At 38.6% G+C, this 12,326-nt stretch overlaps 1 protein-coding gene across 1 annotated transcript in view; it reads right to left on the bottom strand.

Annotated features, from left to right (window-relative positions):
* Window positions 1-855: 855 nt before the first annotated feature.
* Window positions 856-12,326, bottom strand: part of BMP3 (bone morphogenetic protein 3) — a 102,304-nt gene continuing 90,833 nt past the window's right edge. The window contains exon 3 of the mRNA XM_085641084.1: window positions 856-11,826. Coding sequence (XP_085497210.1) covers window positions 11,635-11,826 — 192 coding nt within the window. The 3' untranslated portion in view covers window positions 856-11,634. The remainder of the gene's footprint in view (window positions 11,827-12,326) is intronic.

The following is a 12,326-nucleotide window of genomic DNA, read 5'->3' as shown; positions in this document are numbered from 1 at the left end:
CTCATGATAGATTTTAGGGGGTGGGAGGGGTTAGTGTTAGTTATTAGGAGGTTTTTCAGGAGTGGAAGGTGGGAGGGTATGGGGTAGATTTTAGTGAGTGAGAGGGGTTGGGAATAGATTTTATGGGGTGGGTTTACCATGCATTCCTTTATCACTAAAATTTGTGGTAAAAGAATGCGTGGTAAAAAACAAATCGTTGTTGAAATGTGGTCGTAGTGCAGCCTGCGTGGGTTAGGGAGTTGTTATTGAGGAACCTGTTGTTCCAACATACAACCATATTTCAGTGTGGGTTTTGACATCGGTGAAACAGACCCATGTCCTTTCAAATACTGGGGTAATACAGTAGGGTTTGAGTCCACCCCTTTAAACCATTGCCTCTTTTTGGCCAGCCTGTTTCTGCCAGTGGCTTGAGACTATGTCATTCACACGTTGGCCCACTCCAAAGGAGCATTTCTCATTGGGTGCTATTGGCATTTATGGTGGATCTTTCCTCTTCCAATCAAGTGCTTGCATCGAAATGGATGAGGGACTCTTTAATAACAACATCTGCAGCTTCCTAAAGTTTGGGGCTGGTTTGAACATTTTTGCCAGAGCTGATTTTGGGTTCAAGTCCACCTGGAAAAAGAAACAAGGATGGCCTGCAGACGGTAATTTCACAGTGGTCCATGAATATTCGTCAAATTATTAGTTTGCAGCAGTTCAGGCAGTTTAGACTGGGCATTTTATCCAGTTAGGGCTGCGTGGGCTGAATATCTGCCAGTTTCTCTTCTTCGCCGTCTGTATCTAACTTGCCACTCTTTAAAAAGTGCCTCAATTTAACTAATCAGTGCAAATGTTTTAAAGAACCATACACGATTATAATGTGAACTTTTTAATATTTCCTTAGGTTGGTGTGACAATTTTCATATTTTGAAAGAACATAAACAAGCTTATACACTGGTAGTGAAAGTTGTCCTTCACAGTTTCACCACTTAAAGCCGGCCATAATGACATTGAACAATATGCTGCCTTCTCACGCTGCAGTTACAGTGAAAAAATAGCTTGCGTTACAGCATCTGCATATGGACAATAAAATATAACAATGCAACAAACATAAAATAAATTAAAAGCATTTTAAACATTTCTTTCCATATACAAATATACTTTTATCCAGAAGCTTACTGTACAGGCATTTACTCCTAACTCGTCATTTACAGGCGCAGATATATTCATTTTATTTTACATGTCAAAGATCAAGCACAAAAATACATCAACAAACTTGGATAATACATATATTATACACTCAAAATAAAATAACAATGGCAATGTTATGTGGTGCTGCACAATGTTAAATCTAATGTTTAAAATGTATCCCCAGGGTATGTGATACTGGAGCTAAGGGTATGCTTTGGCTCACAGCAGTTGATAAAAATGTTCCATTCTTATACATTGTGCGATACAATCCATGGACAGATCAAGGTGCCAAGGCAAACAAAGATAAAATAATTTGCAAGGAGCACTTATTTTGCCCCAGAGTGGAAGCTGGAAATATATATACCATTAACGTTGAACACAAGAAGCTGAACTACTGGTCCTTACCATCTCCCGCACCACTGCGGAGAACGTGAATTCAAAGCCACTGAATGTACTGTATTGCTATTTATACAGTGTTTTTCATACCCCTTACTAAGCCAAAAGCTTTTTTTTTTTAAATGATTGAGTAAGTAGCTACTCCTTATGCATTATTTATATATACGCCTGACAAGGACACACAAGTTCTCTGATTTTCATCAGGTTCCTTGGCACCCTTATGGTGTATTGCTGAAAGAGTGTTGGTTGAAGCTGTGTGTATATGGGTAAAGTTTGAAGCAGAGCGTGAGATACTGAGCCCAGAGTAGAGATGTTGTAAAGTATCAACCATATATAAAGAGGTAATTCCAAAATAATTTGGAGAAGGCATGTACAGTGCCATTTGAATATGTGCCACAATGAGATTGGATGCACATCACAGAATCATGCACAAAAACTTGTTACAAATGTAAGTTGGGATAATCGACTCTGAAAGTATATCACAATCTACTGTAGGTAAAACAATAACATATATAACCTAACTGGTGAATGGAATTAAAATTACAAACTGAAAAAATAGCATGCTGCTCATTTGAGAATACAGAAATAACGAAACGTTATAAAAACTCTTATTATGAAGTTAATGACGTGTTCCCTCCTGAGCACCTCCCCATACAATCCAATTATTTTGTACTTGTTTTCCAGAAAACCCAAGTCTAGAAATGTTGGTATTGTTTTCTCTTGCTTTACTAAGGTAGATAGCCTTATATCATTATTTTATAGTTTTTTCTGCCAGTGCTGTAGTGAGGATTTGCAGCATGAAACTTAGTAACCAATGCGTCCTCACTACGCATGTGCAGGAGCTGCGGGTAGAAGGAAAAACTCCAATGAAAGTGTGTTGCCATTTTTTAATGCATGCTTCTTAGTTACCTAGAATTTCTTTTTTTTTCGTGATGCGATACATGGTATTTTTGCTGCAAACTTTACAATGAACCAATTCTGAAAACAAAAAATATTTTGGCAGGTGAATCAACATTTAAGAGACAGTGGCACAAAGCAACAGTAGGGATGTAAACTAAAGAATCAAAACTGATTTTGTCAAATTCCAAGACCGTCTAAGAAAACACAGTGTCTGGAAACTCCAACACAAACAATTAACTTTTGATCATTCACAATAGCCTCAGTGGATTCAGAACCTTTTTTACTGCTAGTATAGTAGACAAGAGGTTTCCCCAATCATGTTTAATTTCCAAGAGAGGTTGGTACCTCGTTTGCCCTGATGAAGACCCTGTTGGAGAGCAACTGTGTTGCTGGTCAAAATGCTGACCCATTTCTCACTTTAATTGATGTTTATATTAGTCATAAAACCTTTACTTTGATTGTGAGTCTGTTTGCTAATAATGTTTGACTAATTAGGTCAATATTAAGCCTTTATTGTGTTAATCACCAATGCACTCATTGTTCACCTTTGTCACAAATCCCATTCACAGCACCATTTGCTGGGGCACCTACTTTCAATCCCTGTATAGTGACCAACTGTAACAGTAATTATATATTTGGTTACTTTGTTCCTAAGCCTGTACAGTTTGTTTGCCCAGGAAGGACGGACTGATAAGCTTCTTCCAAGTGAGACCCATATTTTTTTGTGAATAGTGTATCATCATTTTGTAGGGTCATGCACCAGGCATGCCTACGCCTACAAAACGTTGCAGGAGTTTTTTTTTCTATTTAGTTACTGATCTGTTACAAAAGTTCTAACTCATAAGAGTAGGCATTCCATATGAAGGTCCCATCTGGTAACAGTAACTCTGGCTGCTGAAATTTCCACATGGCCATATGTTGTGTTAAAAAAGGCTATACTTAAATGCAAGAAGACTTACATGGCCATGCTGGGATTCTGCTAACATCTCATATCTGATGACTTTAGTTTCATTTGAACCGTTCACCCAAGTACAATGTTGAATCTTAAATGATTTGGCATATTTGTTAAAACATACAAAGCTATCACAACCCACTTCTCAGTTGCCCGGCTGGTGATTATATACAAAAAATTCCCTTTCATTCACTTTGGGCAAGATCATATCAAATGTTTGCTCCAGTCCATATTACAAAAATAATTTTGCACAACTATATAAAATTATGTAAGGGAACAAATGCAGGTTCCTTTACTTTTTTAAATGTTAAAGCTGAAATAAAGATTGAGGAAGAATCAGTAAGCTATGTTTCTTATTACAAACGTTATATTACCCAAAATGGATCATGTTTTACATTATTGAGCTGTACAAATTGATTTGCAAGCAAAAGATGTCTTGTATAGTTTTTGCAATTGTTTTGCAATTAGTTTTCTCCAATTTTCCCCCAGCAATAAAATAAATGTGTAATACTGGACCATGGCCTATTACACAGTGAGCAAATCAAGCCCATGAAGTTTTAAACCATCTCTTGATTACTTGCCCATGGTAATAATTGTTTTCAGAAGTCAGATTTAAATCACTATCCTTTTGGGTTTTGTGGATGTAAACGTTGGGTGCTGATAGATAAGATTTCCCAGTGGGAAAACAATGCACAATGACCTGGTAAAATAAAAATATCAACTGAAACCAAATTACACAATTAGGCGGCACAAATGCCCTCTTCAAAGATGCAAACAACTAAAATCAACTGGAATTTTCACGATGTAGTCGTAGGTGCCCAAAAGCCCATGTGTCAGCAATTGGGCTGAGTGAAACTAATTGTAAGTGGTTAACTAAAATCTCCCCAAGAGAGACGTGTTATGATCAATAATTCTTATTTCATTCTTAATTTCTATGCCCCTCAGGTGTAAATATTGATCCATGTAAGGATGTTTAATCAGAAAAACAGCTGAAAAAGTATTTCTATATAATTTAATGAAAAACATTAGAAGGCGTACAAGCAAAGCTAATTTGCCCTACAATTATAAGGAATTAATGGTCAAAGTATGCCCCCAGTCCAGTGATACGTTACTTTATGTCACTTGATTTAGAATCAATCGGCATACATTTATCTAAGAAGGACAAACCCTTGGGAGAACAATCATTAGAGGAAGTCAGCCTTTATAATTTATGAAGTAAAATGTGTAAAACAATTCTGCAAAGGCAGAACAGTATGAAGTCCATAAGACAATCATGAAATAGAGTTTCAGCTTTAACTACTGGCTGGCATACAACCAGATTTAATACAAAGACATTAAGGATGGTCCAAATGATTTTCAGTGTCTGATTTCGTATGAGAACTAAGGGGAATAACTTTGTGTTCACTAGATATGATATAATAGATATTGTGGTGACCCAAGTCAACATTAAGCCCCGAGTTTGTCAAGGTCACAATTCTGTAGATCCTGATGATCCAATTTGAAGGTCCTGTAGATGAAATGAGCAGTGAGAAAGTGAGTGCAATCAGGCCTCCAGATTCTGAGCTTTTTTCCAGGAATAATTGTCTAAATACAAATGGGAAAATAGGTCTGCATCAAACAGTCAGGTTAAAGAAGCAATAAGGACAATCTTTTGAGATTTTTAGTTTTATGGTATTGCCTGAAATGTATTCATCTAAAAAGAAAAAGTACTATAATTGATGATTTAAAGTGTGATTGTTGGAATGACTTAAAGAATATATTAAAGAGCAGTGAGGAATAAGACGACAAACGTGTACTACATCTTAAACAATATCTTGTAGTTTTACTTTTGTTTTAAATTATTTAGGAGGACGCTGTTGAAATGTTTGAGTCATTTTTGATCTGCAGCAGTGTTTTGTGTTGCCCTCCAAAAAACAGGTAAGAACAGTTTCCAGGCTAAATAATGTTGTGGAGTTTGTACAAATCCATTTCCTGTTTTTAGGTTTCTTTGGGAGTCTTTGCCTATGAAATTAAAATGACTAGGCTTTAAAGATGTTACAGAGGATGGTAGGTACAGGCAAACATAATGAGCATGGCAGAGAGTCAAGGAGCAATCTGAAAAGTGTGGAAACCTCAGGATCATATCAATTAAAAACATGACTTTGCAAACACATATAACAAAATCATAAGTGCTTGTAATAATACCTGGAAAAAATTGGTGGAAGAAGTAAAGATGATTATACCTGTACAAATGGACCGGTCAGAGCACTATTATTAATTTAGCCTAACTAGTGGGCTTTAGTTACTTTAAATGGGCATATGAATGCAGATAATACACCACCATTCGTCCTAGACATTAAAATCTTCTTCTTGGTACTGTGTTTGTTTCTAAAAACTAAGGGGCTCATTACAATGACGGAACGATCGCCACCGCCAGTCCAACGGTGGCGATCGTTCTGCCATCGCAATGAGAATTACCGACCGCTATATTAGGATGGTGGTGGGTATCGTGGCGGACGCAACGTCCATCCGCCGCTTTTCCACCGGTGGCAATCATAACGATTGCCTGGCGGGTGGAGCAGGGCCACTAATATGGTGGCGGTGCCTGGGAGGCACCGTCCGCCATATTAGGATTTGGGACAAGAAAGGCCTTTCCTTGGCGTCGATACCGCCATGGAAAGGCTGCTGGGGATTGGGTCTAGGGGCCCATTGTGGGCCCCCCTTGTGTCTGGGGGGTGGGGTGCACTTGAGGGGTACCTATGGTACCCCCCCTACATTTTACTGCACCAAGTGGCAGGCACAGTGTGGTGCCTGCCATATGGTGCAGTGAAATGCTAGACTTGCGATTTTAACATCGCAGTGGGTGCTGCTGTCAGCAGCACCCACCGCAATGTTAAATTGCAGAATGCGACCGCCATGGTGGCGGTTGCATCCTAATTCGTGGTGCGGGACCGCCGCTTGTCTGGCGGCCGATCCACACACCTCAGGGATGGCGGGTGGACTCAGGTCCGCCCGCCATCCTAATGAGCCCCTAGGTTCCTTGACCGTTGCTGATCAGACATATCTAAAATCCAGGTAGGTACTTTAGGGGATTACAATTTTAACATTGTAGAGAACATCATGTACACACCAATATGCACCTTCCAGAAACATCTATGTCTTTTAAAGTAATACATTTCCAATATAAAAACTGGTATGATCGATTATGAATAAATACAGTTCATATAAAAAATAAATCTAGTATTTATACGACAGCGTTAGAAAAGTCCAAAGCACTGAAGGCACATGCCTCAACATAGGGCAACATAACTAAATTATAATACCTTGAATTACACAGTGGATTTTGAAGAACCTTCCATACACTAAAACTATACAAATGAAAAGTGAATGAACTCAGTAAATGTCTTTAGGACCAATGTAAAAAGCCCTTGCCTTTGGTTATCCAAGACAGTGAGAGGGCAAGCTGTTCAAGTTGGAGAGGGGGAAGGCAGTATGCTTTCAGACATTAGCCATCTGTAAAATTATACAGGCTGCTCAGGTTCACAAAAGGTATTGGAAAAGAAAAGAAGTGCCTGCACAATGTACATATTAAAACAAAATACATAGGAGGTAGTCAGCCATAAAGAACTTTAAAGTGCACTCCAATTTCACAGAAGAACCTCCATTTACTCATATTGTGATATATTTGGATGGCATAACACTGGTTTCCAATGCACAGCGGTGTTAGTGTTGATCATGAGTGGATAGTATACTCTCTGCCAACTGCTTCAGTTGTATGCGTTTCTGCCATTTGTAGGTGTAATGTACGCATTGAAATGTTAAAACAGAAATCTGGCCAACTATCAATGTGATGATGTACTTAGCAATGGGGTTTGGTGGACGACTCAAAATAATGTACAATGAATACGTGGGAGATGATGGAAGAGCGCTCGAGTTATCTTTACCGCATGACCGAGGTGCAGGAGGAGCTCACTATCAGTAGTGGATGTGGTGCTTCTTGGAGAGACAAGTTTTCAGCAGACCATAGTATGCATTTCTACAGATTAAGTAGAGACAGACTTAATCTGAAGAAATGCTTACTATGGGCGGTTTCACAGTTGAAGGAAGCCCCCCCTGCATCTACCTAGCCTGGCCAGAGAATCAAGGTAGCTAACACCTCATGCACTGCACAGTCTGGCATTAGAGCATGGTAGTGATTGCAGGGTATGTGTAGTTTTCATTGAAAGCACAAATACCGCACATCACACTAGTTTTAATATATCTTTGCCACAAAGTGTGCCAAAATGTCCAGAAAATGTAAACTTAATTTCACTCCTGCATGAATTCTCGGCAAGCCCACACTAATATTTGTTAGCGCAGCAGAATTGCACTACTGGGCACAAATTGAGAATCCAGTTTTAGAGACAAAGTTAATCTGTAGAAATGCAGATACAAATTCCTGATTACAACCTGGGGGATACATTTGATCACTGTGCAAACGGAAGCTCTTCGATTGGAGTCCCAAGTATTGCACAGCTGCTGTGTTTCCCAGCCAAATTTCTATTTGCTGAAATTGCTGAGCGCTACATGAGGAAAGGCCAGGAAAAAAGGCAAAACAGGGATAATTCAGTGAGTTAAATACCGATTTTACATATTATGCAAAACTGGTATTTACGTTAAAAAAACTGAAAATAGGAGCTATTTTCCACAACTGGCAAATACCTCAATCCAGGCTACGGTTATTTACTGGGTGCAACAAATACCTTATCCCAATCTGACCAACTTTTAATCATGGTCAGAATGTGCAAATAAGACAATAAAAGCACACAATGTGCACTCATCCTACATCATGTATCAGAACATTGAACTGTTAGCTTCATAACTTGCTAATATAAATAGAAACAATATATGAAAATTTGCCAGACTTGAATCATGAAAAGCACACTCTAATTGGATTACTCAATATAAATAATGCCTTCTGTGTGGTTGCAATGCTGGTTGGAAGAGCTTATGCACTGACATTGAGTCAACATTATTTTTTTCTAGTAGACTACAGGCAACTTGAGCATTATGTGGAAGTGTTTGATAAATGTTAGCATGTCTCTTTCAAGGTGGGCAGAAAGATGGTACTGGTGGATGACGTTTGTGGTGTACCAAAGCATCTCCCTAAATACCTTAGGGTGTTGTATTACCACCAGTGTATGCCAGCAGCAATACATCAGGAATACATGGCGCCATGTTCTTTAACCGGCAGCAGTATATCAGAAGGCACCGGTAGCCAAAACATTTGTACTGTATTAATGCAGTCTGTCCTAAAATATAACCCCATTAGAGTTACTGATTGAAAATCAATGTCCTTGAGGAAGACATGGGGACCAAAAACATGCAGTTAGAAGTAAGACATGGTTGATTTGGGACCAGACTGCAATCAAACTAAAGGCCTGACAAATATTGTTGTGCTGAACTCCTGTCACTCAAGAATTTTATATTTTAACCTGTTCTTGCATACTGAGTGATACTTGTAATCTGCGTGGCTCTCACTAAGACCACACAAAACTCCAATTTTGAATCACTGACTTAAAGAAGATTGGAAGTGAATGAAAACATGTTAAATGTTCTAGAAGTGGATTACAGTTCATATCTGAAATAAAGCAGCATTCCTGCATTATAAATTGTGGTAATGCCGCAGATAGGGGTGCATAAATATATAATGTGTTATTTATGATAATACAGAGTGCACTTTATGACCCAAGCTCTTTTTTCAATATTTCCACACATAACTTTACAAATCATGTCCAATGTGTGGCTATGTTTTTAACATAACATAAGTCAAAGATATAGAGGCTGTGTAATGTACGGAGGTGTTACATACATTAAGAGAAAGTGAGTCACATTCATGTCAATGCGCTAATACATGTGCACAAAGGTTGAGCCCAGGAGCATTATTAGGCAAGAGAAGCCTATCCTTGAGAAAGGGCCAATATATGAGTTATTTACTATTCAATTTACTATGATTATTATCAAATGTACTTTGACTCAATCATCAGTCCACAATCATGTAAAGCAGTGATTATGAGTACACTGTTTACAAATGGGCACCCAATCTGCATTTTGATTAGCTGGGCCGAGGTAAAGGGACCTTTAGATGGGAATATCTTCGATTCTCACTATTCACGGCATATGAACCTCTGTAAGAATGGCAGGAGCATATCTTGTAATAAAGACCGCAGTCCTATGACTGTCTTTTGAAATTATACCATAAAGTATAGTAGCACCGATGAACTCCAGTCATTGAAAACTGAGCAGGCTGATAGACTGAAATAAGGGCAATGCTGGGCCAAAATGTTACAATAGATTTTCCTTCAATCAGAAAGCTCCAGTTGAAGGGCTCACACCATCCAGAAAAAATGATCAACTCATCAGCAATGTGCTACTCTCAATACCAAGCCTACATTCCTTGATGCCCTAGACCTGTGGTTCCTAATTTGGGTTCTGTGGACCCCGAGTGTCAGCAACTCCTACTCACGGGGTCTGTGAATGTTCAGAAAATTAAATAATGTTAGTAGAATAATAATGTATTCATGCAGAGGGAGAGGGAGAGGTGTGGAGCAGCAGCCAGAGTGGCCAGAGCAGCTGACTCCAGAGCGCGGGGCTCATGGCTCGAGCCCCGGCGGCAACGCAGCATCATGTGACTCGGGGCAACAGCTCAGTTAATCTCCCCTATGGCCCCCAGAGCCTTGAAACCTTAAGGGGTGATTTGGTCGTGCTTTACAAATAGGAGTTAATAATATTACACATAAAAAGCAAAATATAAAACTGAAAACTTTAAAACACGCTGTAAGTGTGAAGGAAATTGAAGGCTAAATATTACATTGGAATTCCTAAATTGATTTATGGGAGCAGCAAAGTACAACAAACATAATCTAGTATGTTCAACCGTTAGCCTATACTCAAGCACTGGTATAAGCCAAACAAAAAGCAAGGTTGCAATAGGAGCAAAAAAGCACTAAGTGGCATGGTAGTGTCAAACATATTGCTTTATCTTTCCAAATTAAACTTTTGAAAAGCTGCATACTTCCCATTCAAATAAAAATATTGATGTTTGTACTTTTTCTGTTTGTGAATTAAATGGAGTAGTTCCTAACTTCTGTACTTGTTTGACATATACAGATTTGTGTATAGGGTTTTGAAGTTCAAATTATAGAAATTCCATGGGCTGTGATCACTAGCTTCGAGTAGTGACTAAGTGAGGAGCCCCACAGTGCTAAGAGGCAACACCCGTGGCAGATATGCTTTATACAAGTATCACGACCATGACATAAAATAACCATAAAAAAGGATAAAGGTAACCTTATCACACAGTCTACAGCCAGTGGGTGGACTTGCTATAGTTAAGCCCATAAAATAAAAGTTCACAAACCCCTACATAAGACTGTGTTGAGACCTTGTGGGAGAGATGCCTGTATGTTATTTCAACACAGGCATTGCATTCACTGATACGTTTTTGTAGTTCTGTTTTCATGATGATATACATGAGTTTGAAGGTCCTCTCCTAGTATCCAGCATTCCATATGTTTTCCTTGTTCAGACATTTTTCTTTGACTCTTTTCTAATGTACAAGAAAAGCAATCCATTTCAGAGATGAATCAGGCTATGTCAGAAGACATCATTGCAGTCTGCAATGATAGCACCTCCCTTGCTGTAATGAACTCTGTAAATAGTAATGGACACAAGTAAACATACCAAAATAAATCATGAGCCCTGGGTTATGATCTCAAGAAAGAAGTGTAAATCTGACATGCTGTATTACATGTCATACAATGCGGACAAACATTTGACAAACATGGTTTTGTTGAGCTACTCAACACACATAGGGCAGCTCCATTTACATGTACCCCTTCAAAGTCAATAAAGAATTGAGAAACCAGAAGCCACCGTTCTTATCTAAATCTTTTTTTTAAACTTTGTACAAAAATAAATCAATGTGTCCTTCAACACCTTGAAGCAAAACATGTCTTTTCATTGAAAATCCATAGTATTGTCTGTTTTTCTTTCAGTTTTATCCAAAGCCATGGTCAACAATATAGTCTTTTTCAAATCCATAGCATGCAAAGTTTGTATCTGTAGCTTCTTGCAATTTTAATGTTTGTGTTTCTTGTTTATAGTTCATAGATCATTTAGAATGGAATGCAGAAGTGCAAAAACAGAAAAAACTGAAGAAATACATTTACACATCAGGTGCACTCTCAGAGGTTTTATCTGCATGCGCAGGACTCGACTGTCATATTAGGGTAGACCTTGAGTACCACGTTTTGATTTTCATCGAAGAATAAGATGCTGAGAGAAGACATTTTTTCGGGAACACAGCATGGTTCCGGGATTCCAGGCACAACGCCCACGGCTCGCACAATGCTTTGTATGGTGGCATGATTTGATGGCTTCAGTGACTGAATTAATACAGAAAGGAAAAAAAAAAGAAAAGATTATAATCAGCCCATGGGTTGACTAAAATGATCTGACAAACACAACTGTGCAGCATCAACCTATTGGAAATCAAAATAAACCAATAATTTCCACTGAAACGATTAACCACTATATGGATATTTTGAGCATTCATATGTGGTATATAGCAAATTGCAGCTGATATATTTTCTAACATGGATTTGCTATTGTTGGACCTGACCCTCTCTGCAGGGTCACCCCCAAACGTTTTGCCTCCCTGCTCCTATTTTTGCTAAATTCGTACTTTGTCACTGCTTACCAGGGCTAAATCCTTGTGCTCTCTTCTCTAAACCCTGCAATATTGGCTTTCCCCCAATTGGCATATTTAGTTTACTTATAAGTCCCTAGTAAAGTTGTACCATAGGTACTCAGGCCTGTAAACTAAAGGCTACTAGTGGGCCTGCAGCACTGATTGTGCCACCCACATAAGTAGCCCTTTCAACAT

This window comes from Triturus cristatus, chromosome 2_2 (assembly GCF_964204655.1).
Source record: "Triturus cristatus chromosome 2_2, aTriCri1.1, whole genome shotgun sequence".
NCBI classification, from domain to species: Eukaryota; Metazoa; Chordata; class Amphibia; order Caudata; family Salamandridae; genus Triturus; species Triturus cristatus.
This window is presented reverse-complemented; position numbering and strand designations above follow the sequence as displayed.